The sequence below is a fragment of the Zootoca vivipara genome, chromosome 13 (genome assembly GCF_965207765.1).
Source record: "Zootoca vivipara chromosome 13, rZooViv2.hap1.1, whole genome shotgun sequence".
Classification (NCBI taxonomy): Eukaryota; Metazoa; Chordata; class Lepidosauria; order Squamata; family Lacertidae; genus Zootoca; species Zootoca vivipara.
In genome coordinates this window covers 21,300,059-21,314,715 of record NC_142596.1, presented here as the reverse complement: position 1 = coordinate 21,314,715, position 14,657 = coordinate 21,300,059, and the positions used below count along the sequence as shown (strand labels likewise).

At 43.2% G+C, this 14,657-nt stretch overlaps 1 protein-coding gene across 1 annotated transcript in view; it reads right to left on the bottom strand.

Annotated features, from left to right (window-relative positions):
- Positions 1 to 732: 732 nt before the first annotated feature.
- Positions 733 to 14,657, bottom strand: part of IGF1R (insulin like growth factor 1 receptor) — a 186,776-nt gene continuing 172,851 nt past the window's right edge. Inside the window, exons 17-21 of the mRNA XM_035131059.3 lie at positions 13,892 to 14,002; positions 10,875 to 11,034; positions 9,776 to 9,905; positions 8,023 to 8,157; positions 733 to 3,914 (exon numbers count right to left, since the gene is read on the bottom strand). Coding sequence (XP_034986950.2) covers positions 3,548 to 3,914; positions 8,023 to 8,157; positions 9,776 to 9,905; positions 10,875 to 11,034; positions 13,892 to 14,002 — 903 coding nt within the window. The 3' untranslated portion in view covers positions 733 to 3,547. The remainder of the gene's footprint in view (positions 3,915 to 8,022; positions 8,158 to 9,775; positions 9,906 to 10,874; positions 11,035 to 13,891; positions 14,003 to 14,657) is intronic.

Sequence of the window (14,657 nt, the reverse complement as noted above, 5' to 3'; positions counted from 1 at the left end):
TGAAAGACATGCATCTGCTTGGACTCTTTATCCGTCCACAGCAGAGCAACCATCCAAATTCAGTACACAACTGGTGCATGATAAATGTATTAACAGTTGTCATTTTCTTAAACCCCAGAGAGCCACTAGTTCTCAGCCAGGATGACCTGGGTCTGTTGTGCTTCACTATGCCATTCTTTTCGATGACATGGGCATATTCCAGTGAGGTTTCCCCCCCCCCCCTGCCCATTCATTTCAACAACAGGTTTTAAGAGCAGCTATTGAGTTCAGCTCAAATGACTTCTGACAATGATTTTCAACTCTCAACACAGCATCAAGTGAAAGCATAAACGGTGTTTTTTAAACCAGCAGCTACAAATGTTTTTAGGTGACCTTTTTGATTTGGTAGTGACCTCTCCTCTCCAAAACCTGGAGGATGTGGTTTGTACAATGAATGAGGTTACCGGTATATCAACAGTATACTGTTGGCTGCTGAGAGATGTATATTTATATATATTTATATATATATATATATATATACACACACACAAAATAAGAGTGAGGTAGATAAATGTTTGAAAAAATAAGAAAAATAAAATAAAAAACTGTCCCCTTGTCATAACTCAAAAACCCTTATCTCAGTATTTAAAATTTATTATGGGGCGTCTCTACAGTGATTTAAACTGATAGCACAAAAATAAATAAAAAAATCCTACATAGAATACCTTTTTTTCTTTTTCTTTTCTTTTTATAAAGGGGGGGGGTATAGCTAACTATGGGATAGGTGAAAAAGAAAATAATGGGACTGAAGCTACACAAATGAGGGAGGGGAAGCACTACAAACATATCATTATCTCCAGTCACATCTAGCAATTATATTTTAATTCTTTGTTCTCAGTCAAACACCCCCTCCCTCCCAAAATGAAATATTTCAACATTTCCATCCCAGAACAACCCTTCTTTTTTTGCTGTCAGACTTTGGTTGGATCAGTGCTAATACAGAACTTCCATGCAGTTAAGTACAGGTGAATTAACGAGTGTTAAGGCACCTTGATTTTGCAAACTGCAGGCTCCTTGTTCCTCTACATATGCAACTCAGCTAACAGATTGCTCCTCGCTTTGTTTGGGGAGTTTGGTCTGAACTTATGCAGATATTCATAGCTGCTGCAAGGGAACCACTGGCTCACATATAAACAGTGGCCCCCAAATGCTCAAGACCTCTTGCGGCTTGCCTCCATTTTTAACCACCCACCATTTTCTGCAAGCTGGAACTATCAGCAACCCTTGTTTTTTCGCCACCAGAGCTTACTTTTTAAAAAAAGAAAAGAAAGAAAAACAAACGCAGAGGTTTCGTGACCTTGTACAAAGTTGCCCACGCTGAGAACTGAAAGAGACGTGCTGTTCGTAGGATGAAAGGGTTAAAAACCAATCAATCTGTTGTTTTCTTAAATGACCCCCAAACCTGGTATTGGCAGCTCAACAGCTGTTGCACCCAACATTTAAAATACATATGCATGTACTTCTTTATGTGTGTGGTTGTTTGAGAGAGACAACCAAAAACAAAACAAAGGCAAAAGGAAAATGGGGGCGAGGCTATCAATACACCAATATGAATATGAACACTGAATAAGAATGTACTAAATAGTTAACTTGTTTTCCTGACCTGAGCTTGCATCATACCTTGCACTGTAACAGACATGGGTGCTGTATTATGGGCAAAGGGCGAGGAAAAGGAGGAGACGGTTAAAAAAAGGGAGAGGAGGATACATATTTAGGCAGGACGCAGAAGTCACGCTACCAGAAATATATCTCCCCCCACTCAGGCCCGCCCAAACAGCCTATAGATACTGTTAAACTAACTAACAGAAAAGGGGTGGGGAAACAGAGAGATTTGAGAGAGAGGAAGACAGGGGGGAGGAAACAGAAACGTATTTATAAAAGGCATTAACAGTTGATGGCAAATCATGTTTCAGGTATCACGTCCTGGGAAAGTGGGGGGGGGGGGTTGGCGAAAAAGAGAAGTTACACATTATAGTACAAAGCATTTAGAAACTTTTTTGGGAATGGGGAGGGAGGGGGTGGCAAGAGGAAAAAAAGGGGGTAGACCTGAAGATTTCTCATAGATTAAATCCACAAAGATAAAGAACAAAAAAAATAGCAGCTTTTTTTTTCTGTACAGACATATAGATGAGCATCTGAACTGTAAAAAAGTTATAAAAGTGACACCAAAAGACAATGTGTATGCAAATGATCCATGGTCTAACATAGAACTGCAAGACCCTTTGAAGTCTTAATAACAGAGAGAAAAAAGGTCAACAGTGTTGGATGCTTGAATCCGTTTAATTGGCTATTCTTCTCCATTTTGTGTGTGTGTGTTTCTCTTAAGTATTTTCTCGCAAGCCTGCCACGGAACAGCAGGAACAACTCATGGAAATTCCTTCTTTTTTACTGTCTATTTCCTTTTCGTAGTGCTGTTGAATTTTTACACAAAATTCATCTCCGCCCCACCCCCCCCCCCGATTTGGCTAACCAGTGCCAGTTTTGTCCAGAATTCATATAAGGGGAGGTAATTTATTTCACCTCTACCCTCTCCTTTAGGTTCTCAACTGCGTTTTAAAAAATCATTTTTTTTGTCCAGTAAAAAAAAAATCAAATCTAGACAATCTGATCTTTTTTCTTTTTTCTTTAAATAATGCCAGTGTATGATTGGAGTGTATTGGTCTGCGTTTCATTTTAAGGGAACATGTGATTATTTTGCCCCCTCGATGCCTACCCAAAAACAAACACCCCTAAAATAAAGTTCATTTTGTGGGGTTTTTTTTGGCAAAATTTGGCAGCATTGAAAACAGTTTACAACCTTGGACAAATAATGGCCTTTCTTTTTATCTCTAAGGTGATCCTAAAAAGATTAAGGAATAATATAAAAAAATCCAGTCCTTCCCCCTGCCCTTCTTGAACTCCTGCTTTGCTTTTGTAACAATCTAAAGTGTTAAGCAGGTGCTTGCGAGGGGGAACAGAGAGAGACAGAGAGAGAGAGAGAAGGAGGGAGGGAGGAACAGGGGGAAGAGAGAGAGAGAGTGCTTCTGCTGGCCTGCCATTTTTCTCTTGATGTGATTCTTTAAAAAAGGAAGAAAAGTGCCGTACAGTTGAACTTCACGCAGATATGTTTCCCATTATGAAGCAGAAAGGAAGGAAAGGGGGATACACACATCAGATTCTCAAGTTTTCATTTGCTATTGTTACTGTCAAAGAGTTTTAGAAGGCTGAGTGTGTGCCCCACATTCAGAGTTTTGTTTTTTGCTTTGAAACAATCTTCTGCTTGCATATTGAAAAGAAAAAAGAAAAAAAATAGAGAAATGCTATTTCAACTTTTAAACTGAAGAGAGGATTCTCCTGTGTGCAGCTATGACAGTTCTGAAGATCCACTGAGGTACAGTAGGCTTTTGAATATATTGTTATTTTTCTTGCTTGCTTTGCTTGCTCTCTCTCGCCCACCCCTCTCCCGATGCTTGTGCAGATGCACGATTTCGCAACAACAACAAAACAAAAAAAACCTGGTTCTGAAAGGTCAGCAGGCCGAAGACTGAGGCAAAGGCAAGGCTCGCTCATTCTTGCGCCCCCCGTTCATGTGCGCGTACGGCTGCCTCTCCTCAAAGCTGGCCCGCAGGACCACCACGCCGGGGCCGTTCTCAGCTTTATGTCCTGAGTGTTTGTCAGAAGGTTGGAGGGTCGAGGAAGGATCCAAAGGAATGCTCTCCATGTTCTCTGTCTCTAAATCAAGCTCCTCCGTGTCGGGCGGCTTGTTCTCGTCGCTGTAGAAGAAGGAGACCTCTTTGAAGGCTGGGTCCAGTTCATCCTTTATGCTCCCGATGATCTCCAGGAAGGAGGGTCTCATCTTGGGATTGTACTGCCAGCACATGCGCATCAGCTCAAAACTGGAAAGAGAAGAGAGAAAAACACACAGGCGTGAAACCACCAATCTAGTTTTGCAGCGCTGAGTATTTATAAATGTGTCTCTATGCCGCCACATTGCAAAGTATTGGGGCAGTTTTCAAGGTGAAACTAGAAAACACCATTTAAAAGAATACAGTCGTACCTTGGTTGTCGAACGCCTTGGTACTCGTATGTTTTGGCTCCCGAATGCCGCAAACCCGGAAGTGAGTGTTCCGGTTTGTGAATGTTCTTTGGAAGCTGAATGTCCGACGCGGCTTCCGATTGAGTGCAGGAAGCTCCTGCAGCCAATTGGAATCTGCGCCCTGGTTTTTGAATGTTTTCGGAAGACGAACGGACTTCCGGAGCGGATTCCGTTCGAGAACCAAGGTACGTCTGTACAAACAAAAATATAAATTACCAGTAAGGTGACTGGTTAATAAATAACTAAACAGCTGCAAAGGCCTATCTACATAAAAATGTCTTCAACAGAAAGACAAAATGGAAGATGCCTATGCCAAATCTCTGCCGGATGTTTTCCACAGCGTAGGACCAACTGACTGACCACCGATACTAAATGACCAACTTTAGTTTCGCCGTATCAGCACCATGCATTTAAACACTATTATGCCACTTTAGACTCATGGCTCCCCCCCACCCCCAAAGGAATGCTGGAAAACAGTAGATTCTTAAGGGTGCTCAGAATTGTTAGGAGGTCCTTATTCTTGTGCCTGGAAAAATGTGTTAGTGGTACAACTGTGTGGCGTCATAAAAAAAGGCATCATAAATTCTAGCCTGGTAATAGATCATGGGTGTTCCCAATAATTTTTTGGGAGGGTGGTGGTGGTGGTGGGGCAATATGACGGGAAGCAGGCCAATTTCTCACAAAATGTAAGAATAGTGCCTGTACATTTGGTCACATACTACAAATGCCACAAACTTACTTTTTTTAAAAAAAGGAAAGCTGAAAATCTGGGATAACGGTTCATTTGAGCAGGGCAGACACTCCCCCCCCCCGTTACCTACCCCCAGCAGACGCACAGGACAAGGGGGTGAAATGTTATCTCCCCACCCTCTTAAAGTAAGCCCTATGTTTGACTAGCTTCCCTCCTCTTGAAAAGCAGGCAGCCTGTAAGAACAGCTGCCACCCCCTCCTCACCTCCCCCCACCCCCTCACAACCAAGGAGAAAGAGTGTGACAAAAATATCCGAGATCCATTTCTGTTACTTCATCGCTGTTCCTCCCCAGCTGACGAAGCTCTGTCTCCGGGGAGGGGGGGGGGGAGAACGGACTGGCACACCAGCTGGAGCCAAGAGCATGGGACACTGGGCTGGCTTCCTGCCCTGTGGCCTTTGGGCATTGCTGAGGAGATACCACAACCAGTGGAACGGGAGACACGTGACAATCAGCGCCAGCAAGCACACATCACACTTCCTTTAAGCCAGTGCCAGTGCTTCCCATAATAGGAAGTTTTTTGCTACTTGCACCGAGTGGTTAAGGAGGCCTTGTTTATACTGTCTTGGAAACAAGATGCACTTCCCAAGATGGAGGAAGAATCTGTAAGTGGATGGAACTGGGAGGGAGGGGAGAAAACCAATATGCTAATAACAGCATCTTCTTTGCTGGATTCCGAATGGAAGTCCATGTCTGAGGCTGGATTAATATGTAGTTGCAGTTGTGTGGCTGGAAATGAAAAGCAACAACCACCCCGTATTGGTCCGTCTTGGTCCCCCCGTTTAAGCTGGCAATGATTCATTATAGGTACAGTATTTTTACACTTGAAGAAGGCTCCCAGAGCAGCTTAGATATGAGCAATCGGGGAGAGATAGAAAAGGGAGGGAGGGAGGAAATCTCTGCTTGGAGGCTTGCAATATAAAAGGCACCATACAAAAGGAACAGGTGATGGGGAGAGAAGAGGGCAAGAAGAAAATTCAGGTACCCTTAAGTTAATAGTTTTTACACTGAGCAGTTAGAATGAAAACAGTTCAGGGAGAGGAAGAGCCAAATGGAGCTGGTCCTTCAGTAGAGCAAGAGGACAGGTCCTGGCGATGGATTGTTTCCTGTCCCCTTTGGACCAACAGCAGGTATGTATGATGCTGGTTGGGACAACACTCCAAATGACGGCGGCAGAGCAACATGATATACAAGCCAAATGTGGAGTAGTGGTTAGAGTGCCAGAGTAGGACCTGAGAGACCAGAGTTCAAATCCCAACTCTGCCATAAAGCATCATCAACATCATCATCATTTATTTATATGCCACCCATCTGATTGGATTGCCCCAGCCACTATGGGCAGCTCCCAACAAAAAAAATAGCAAAAGCACAATACAACATCACACACTACATACAGAAATCTAAAACAGTATGTTCTTATTCACAATATATTTCAAAATAGTCCAAAATACTCCTTGAACTCTGGTATTGCCTCTTGCTTGTCTGGATGGTGCATAGACACACGTGTGTGTGTGTGTGTGTGTGTGTGTGTGTGTGTGTGTGTGTGTGTAGAAACCAGCCTACAGTACAAAAGCAAAGTTCCCATTCATTGCTCCATCTTTCACTGATGTGTGGCCCTCAAAAGGATGTTAAGAAGGTATTGTGGCCCTCACAGTTGAAAAGGGTTCCTCAAGCCTGCCCAGGGCAAGACCTTGAACTGGACTTGGTAGTTCAGTAGCAGCCATTGGATCAAATCTTAGTAACCATATTGAGGGCTGGAATTCAAAGCTCTGCGTTTGTCTGCTGCTTTCCAAAACTGAGTCATTTACCCCATGAAGGATCAGAAAAATGAATTATGTAAAGTCTGACCATCAGTTAAAGCCAATTCAAGCGGGGGGAGGAAGAGTTATTGATTCCATAAAACATGTCAATTGGTACCTATTAGCAGCTTAACGTTTAACTCTATACAAAACTTCATTCCAATCCTCAACTTTAACCAGTGACTAATATAGCTTGGAAATGCCCGAAGGAAACAAAAATATGTGAAATATTTCTCTAAACATTATTTCAGTCTCAATGTTGGGGGGGGGAGGGTCATCAGAGCTTTTAAAACAAAACAAAACAAAACACCCTATTATTCTCATCCGTCGTCATCCCCGCCAAAGGAAATGAAAATGGGAAAACATTTCTTTTCCTCTACAGAACTCCAAAGCGCGCACACACACGCTACCCTTCCCCTCGCCCGCCTTGTTGAGCTATTCCCACAATGTCAAGCATAATTTCAAAGCCGTTTGAGCCTGCTGGAGATTCCCATCCTGGAAGGGAAAGAATGCAAGGTGGGGGAAATCCACTTCCATGGCAACCTCCAACAGGCTCTTCCCTCTTGCCCAACCCGAGCGAACGAGCAAGCAGCAAAACAACACTGGATTGTCACCGGACACCATCCCGAGTTCGCTGGCCAAATAAGCTCTTTCCCCAAGAATCTGAAGCAGCTGGGGCCCCCTAAGCTATTGCATCCCTTGTGTGGGCCTCCGACAAAATCGCAAACAGCAAGGCGCAGCATTTCTTTTCCAGAGAGCCAGTTCACAGAGAAGCGAACCATGCTTGAAACCAGCTTGTGTAAAAGCTGGGGATTGAGACGAAACAGCCTAAAGCTGGCTAACCATTGCAGCTGCTTCCGGTGGGAGGAAAACCTTCCGAAAGAAACATGAGTGCTGTGAATATTCCTGACTTGAAAGAATCATGGGCTCATAGGAAGCTGAAATGGAGTCAGACCACTTGCCCATTTAGCTCAGTACTGTATACACTGACTTGCAACAGCTCTATGGGGTTTTAGGCCAGTATGTCTCCCTGCTCTAGCTGGAGATTAAACTCAGGACCTTCTGCATGCAAAGCTCTACTGCTGAGCTATGGCCCTTCCCAACTGGAGTTACGGTCAATGAAATACATGCAATACATTGTGTAGGACAGAGGTTTGGCATTGCCTGCGTAAGAATTCCTAGCTCTGGCTTCATTGACAGCAATTCTTAATGGGAAACAGCGTAAATGGGAAAGTGACCTCAGTTCCATATCCCCCACCACCCCTTCAGCCTGCCTTGATGACCCGGACAGCTTGCTAGCATCAGAGTCAAGGCAGTCAGGTGAGAAGAGAAAGGCAGATAAAGATGGGACGATACGTACAGCATATCAGGACAGTTGTCTGGCTTCTCCAAAAGGCCGCCCTCCATCACGAAGCGAAGAACTTGCTCGTTGGACATGCCTTGGTAAGGCTGCTCTGCTAACGTGGCTATCTCCCACAAGACGACACCAAAAGACCTACAAGAAAAGCCTAAAAGTTAGGTAGCATTCTAGCAAATGGAAGTTTAAACGGAATTGGCTACTTTTGTGCACTGAGCTTATGTGAGCATCAGAGAGGGGATTGGGTATTTTGCTCACATCATCATCAACTAAGTAAGTAACCTCCTTCTCTACCCCAGACTTGCAAATGAAGGACAATATCTCACCTCAACAAAGGGGGTCAAGAGCAGAGAAATTCCAGAGGTATGGGAATCGGGCCTAACTGAGGAGGAAATGGTGCAGGGCTTGAAAAAGCCACATACGTGATTGTCCCTCATAATGAAAGGCTGCTCTGAGGTATGGAGATGAAAAGATCAAAAGGATTCCCGCTTTATTATGGGGGCAAACAGCAAGCCATGTGTTCAATGATGGCCCAACATCACATTGGCATTCTTCGAGGTACGAGGCTACCTTTTATGGCTTGGAATATACAGATGATAAAGCAATATTATGTCGTGGCTTCTTGATGACTGCGCCTACACCAAAGCCACCACTCAGGAAACCATCCACAAGTTATGGGGCACACGCCTTTTCTGATCTGGTAATAAATCTCTCGTGTTGGAAAAAGAAACGAATGCAACTGCTTTTAGGAAAGTGGCTGTTTGGGTTAGTTGCTTTGAGTGTTTTGCCGGTTTTACACATGCACCTCCCTGAAGTGTAAATTATGTCATGATTTAAAAGTAAAAACCCAGTGTTGATCAGCAGAAAATATCTGCAAAATAGGAAGCTAGGTTTATGCCAAAGCCACAGGGATTTTGTATCGCAAGTAACACTTTATGCTCCAAATAATGCAGATGCTGGAATCCATCCTAATAGAAACTTGCCTGGTTCTAACTAAAATCTCAATACCCTAGGATCTGGATTCAAATCATGCACACCCCTCCCTGCAACACTATTTCTGGCTTGGATGATAGTGTGCTTATTTTACTTCGTCAGTGGAATCTGAAATAAAAGCTATGTAAGCCCAGCTCTGAAATTAGCTTTTCCAGAAGACAGGGCTACAAAGGGAGCAACGGGTTCTCCCTTCCCAAGAATTCTGCAATGGGAAGCCAAGTGGTTTCCAAAATACACTTGTCTATGTAAGAAGCATGACTGCCAAAGCGTGGAGTTTCAAAATGTTTCTCTGGGGCTGTGGGAAAAACGGCATAGGCACAAAATGACACATCTTTACAGCTTTAAGTCTGTCATGTCAAAGAATTTAATCCCAAGCAGATATATATATATATATTTCCTGGTGTTTTCTTGCAATGTCTCTAGTTCTCCTCTCTAATTCTTTTGCAGCAGCTGCTAAGTAGCCCTGCATGTATATTACAGGACCGAACCAGCCTTCAAGCCATATAGGTATTTGTTTAAACATGTTTAAAACTGGGGGTTTGGCATGACAGAAGTTCCAAAATAGAGGAAGTAGCACCCTTGAGACTACATTACACAGGGGTTGCAGCAAGGAGTCTACAAATAGGATAGATAGATAATCCTACAAATAGGATAGGAAAAACCAGAGTTGTCCAAAAGCTTGATGTGTTTTCTCCATGCCATAATCAAGTTGCAGGGGTTCTGGGAATGTTGCAAAAACAACCCCAGACACATTCATTATTACCAGACGTCCGAGTTTGTCGTGAACACGCCGTCCTTTAGTGATTCTGGGGACATCCAGCGGACGGGCAGCAGTCCCTTCCCACCTTTGCGATAGTAATCGGTCTCATAGATATCTCTCGTCATGCCAAAATCTACATGGTACACAACAGGACACATGTTAAAATAATAATCATAATGCTAAAAATAAAACAAAAGTACCACATTGCCATAAAAGCCGCTGAATAACCTTATGAACTACCTCTAAACAATTCAAGCTGCCAACAGCTGACACCTGGGATAGAGTCAGAACATTGGGTCTTTCTAGCTTAACACTGGCTACACTGACTGGCAGCAGCTCTCCAGGGTTTCAGGAAGCGGGGGTTCCCAGCCCTTCCTGGCGATGCATGCAATGTAACTCACAGAGGTTACTGGAAGAATAAAATGAGAGTGGAGAAATCCATGTGGCACATTGCCTTGACCTGCTTAGAGGAAAGGCAATACAGTATATACAAATCTTACTTGCCCAGTGAATTGAACAGATTGGTCGCTGTTGTGGCTCCCCGGAGGTTTCTATTTGTGCTTCCTTGCATTCACAGGATGCACCACACTTACCCTTTTCATCTGCAGCCATAAGGAGGGAGGAGGAGCCAAAATTCTACCTTGCTGTAAACTGGACATTTTATTCCACCAGCCTCTAGTGATCTCACAAAGCTCTGCCTACTCCACAGCCCAAATAAATGGCCAGAAACTTGCTTTTGCTCATTTTATTCTTAAAAAGTTAAAAGCCAAGACATTCAGGGTGCTTGACTCTCCACTAGACGTAGACTTGCCCAGTGTTGTTCTCAAGACAGCTCTAAACAGAAGTAGCTGCTGAAAATGCATTTTGAGGACCCATCCTATTCTTGCAAACATAGTATGCTTTAACTGATTTTAATTCTGAATTTTAAATTGTTGTAACCAGCCCTGGGACCTGCTGGTGAAGGATGGCGAATAAATTTAATGATAACAAGCCGCAGGAAAATCCTTTTGCAGACCTGTGGCTTCCAAATGCCCTGCCTAGAACTAAGATCCTTCTTTCCTTTGCATTTCACCTTTGGACTGAAAATAAAAGGGGGGAATACCTCCAATTTTCACAGTAAAGTCCTCAGCCACCATACAGTTCCTTGCAGCGAGATCTCTGTGGACAAACTTGTTGGCATTGAGATAAGCCATGCCATCCGCAATCTCGCCTGCCATTTGAATCATCTTCTTTAGGGCTGGAGGAATATGAGCTGGGTTATTCTGAACAAAAAAAGAAGAGAAAGACAACTGTTAACATCAGTTTAAGAAGCTGTTGCTTGCTTCCTTCCTTGCTAAATTTTCAATGGTTTGGCTAGGATCTGTTCAGATTCATTTATTTGCATCTAGCAATCAATCCATTCCAAAAGAAAGGTTAAACACAGGTGGCAAACCCAGGCCTCCCTACTTGGCCTGTCAAGCCATTTCTTTGAAACCATGGCCAACTGCCCTATGGCTGATGTCACATGTGACGTCAGCATAGCTGCCAAGTTTTCCCTTTTCTCATGAGGAAGCCTATTCAGCATAATGGAATTTCCCTTAAAAAAAGGGATAACTTGGCAGCTATGGACGTCAGGTGTCTGGCAGGTAGAGACATGGCTGCAGAAAGCAGGATTGATGCACAGGGAGTTCAGTCCTGTTCAGGAATTCCAGCCAGTTCCATGCACCAAATTTGGCCCACTAGATTGGGAGGGAATACTGTACAAGGAGTTCAATCCTACTCAAGTTTGGTCAGACGATCCAATTCCTGTACATAGCAGGGAACGATCAAACAATCATACAGAGAAAAAACTTCCTCAGCAACTATCATCCAACTGTGCCTGGTTGCTAAGCAATAATTCCACCTGTCATCCTTTTAACACAAATAGAATTAACCCTTAAGTTGCACGTGGAATGATCTCTGCTGTTTTGTTCCCAACACCTCTGACAGTGGAGGGAAAACATTGCCACTGTGGCTCATAGCCTCTGAGAGCCTTTCCTCCATTAATTTGTGTAATCCCGTTTTCCCTTTCAAGGAAGGAATGTAGTTTGCTTTCCAATCACATTTTAATTGTCCTCTTCCACAAATGTGAGGTGCTCTCACTAGCTTAACTGTAAATTATTTACTCCAGAGGCTGACCGCAATGAAGGCAAGGGCCTACAGGGAGACCCGAGCATATACCACTAGCCCTCATTTTAGTAGAATATGGTTTTCAGGGGCTCCTGCTTTCGCCTACCCTATTTGGACCGTGCAAACAGCATGTGGGCGGCTGCAAGCCTTCTAATTGCCAGCATGAATGCTAAATGCTGGGTGCATGACTAAATATTAGTGTTTGTTGCAACACTCATTCATAATTCAGATCAAAACCAAAAAAGGGTAACAGCATGTAGCATTTAATACATGAGCAATTAGCTTATCTGTGCGCCTACCAAAGACCCACGCTGGGTTACACGTAGGCACAGAAAGTTTAATTCAGGCCTGAAAAGCAGGCTGACTAGCAGTGCACATGACAGGCATAAAGAAACAAGCAACTGCCACCTATAATCACTGAGAGGGATGGTGGCTCATGGGGTCCAAATCTGGGCAAAAGGGTCAAAAGGACAGCATTTACAGGTTTGAGGAGGAAAGCAGAAAATTTCTAGAAAATACGAGTACTCTATACACTGCTCATATTGAGCATAGACATATGCGACTGAATGGGTCTTATATGTATAGAACTATTTTATAATAGTTCTTAAAATCTTGTAACAAAACTATTTGAACTCTTTTTAAATGTGGAATTGCTTTTAAATGTTTGTATTGTTTTATAAAAAGAATTATTATTTTTATATACTCTCTTTAATTGTTTTTACTTTTATTGTTTGTGTGAATGTGTCCTGGTATTGCACGCTATCTTGTAATTGTTTTATAACTGTAAGTTTTATTCTTATAAACTGCTTTGGGACCTTACAGCAAATGGGGGCAAGAAACTAAATAAATTAATGAACAAAGAACCCCAACTGCATCTATTCTTCTACAAATTACTTCCGTTTTCTAGGAACTGAGCACATTCGTCTACCACAGAGTGTTGTAACCTCCTTCCCCGTATCATTTGTAGATGATAACTGCCGTTTGCCTAGCTAGGGAGCAGTGATATGGGTTTTCCAGAAAGTTTAGACTTGGAACTATTTCCAGTGGGGAAATTGCACATGGTTAATCTGAATCAGAACATTTTCTGGTTACAGGTAGGTAGCCGTGTTGGTCTGGGTCGAAGTAAAATAAAAAAATTCCTTCAGTAGCACCTTAAAGACCAACTAAGTTTTTATTTTGGTATGAGCTTTCGTGTGCATGCACACTTCTTCAGATAAGAAGAAGTATCTGAAGAAGTGTGCATGCACACGAAAGCTCATACCAAAATAAAAACTTAGTTAGAACATTTTCTGTTTGTGTCAGGAAGCGTGCCCCAGAGAGTGATCTAGTTTACCATGTTTATTTTACTTGTATTTAATAAACACAGCAAAAAACATCAAAACTGCCAAGCTTGGCTACTATTGCATTTGCAGTAGGCATCTCATTGTTACTAAGGAACTTATCAAACAGGAAAATAAACCACCCACATCGCTGCTAGGGAGGCCAGAGTCAAGGCAGTCTCTGAATTGGGAGATGTCCCAGCTCACAGGCCACTCTTCACCTGCTACAGCACCCCAAAAACACACAAGGACATGGGTCACACACACCCTGTTTTGGTTAGGACACCTCAGGTGGAAGAGGCAAGAATACCTACACCTGGGGCAGGTGGGGTTTCTTAAAACAAACCTTTGGTGATTCTGTATTTTCATATGATTGAAAGCTCTTATCCCCCCCCCCACCAATATGATGGAAAACTTCTTATTTTTAAATACAACAATGTAACAATGCTATAACTCTACTTAGCTCATAACTAAATAACTACCACATTTCTAAACAGAACAGTTAGATGAGGAGTCACCAACCATCTTAAGGCCCATGGGAGGCGAGTACCCCTCATTATCTCTCTTCCCCTCCCCAGGTCAGCCTCCTCGCCCCTGCCCCTGGTGCTTGGACTGCAAAAAAAGCAGTCAAACCTTTCAACACAGGACTGACCTCTGTGCCTGGCCGGAGCGACCGCAGGTAACTCTTCAAGTCTCCACGGGTCATAAGTTCCATGATGACCAGTGTGGGCTGGCCTTGAGAAACAACTCCAAGCAGCCGCACCTGAGAGAAGAAAGATTTGGGTTATTCACTTGCAGAGGCAGCATTTTATTAAAAGGTGTGCACTCTCATGTACTGTACAGTGGTACCTCGGTTTAAGTACACAATTGGTTGCGGAGGTCTGTACTTAACCTGAAGTGTACTTAACCTGAAGCGAACTTACCCATTGAAAGTTACAGGTAGGTAGCCGTGTTGGTCTGAGTCGAAGCAAAATAAAAAATTCCTTCAGTAGCACCTTAAAGACCAACTAAGTTTATATTTTGGTATGAGCTTTCGTGTGCATGCACACTTCTTCAGATACACTAGAAACAGAAGTGTCAGACCCTATATATATACAGAGGGTGGTGGGGGTGGGTGGGAATGGGAGATGGGCTGATGGGAGTGGTAAACCTGTAGATGGGTGTTAATGGCTGCTGATGGCTGCAATTAGTCCTGGGCTGAGGTGCTAAAGAAAGCTTGATCATGCATAATGAGATAAGAATCCGATATCTCTATTCATCCCAGGTGCTTCCATGGTTTTAAGCTTGGTAATGATTTCCAATTCAGCAACTTCCCTTTCCAGTCTGTTCCTGAAATTTCTCTGTAATAAAACAGCTGCTTTGAGATCTTGTATAGAATGTCCTGGGAGATTGAAGTGTTCTCCTACTGGTTTTTCAGT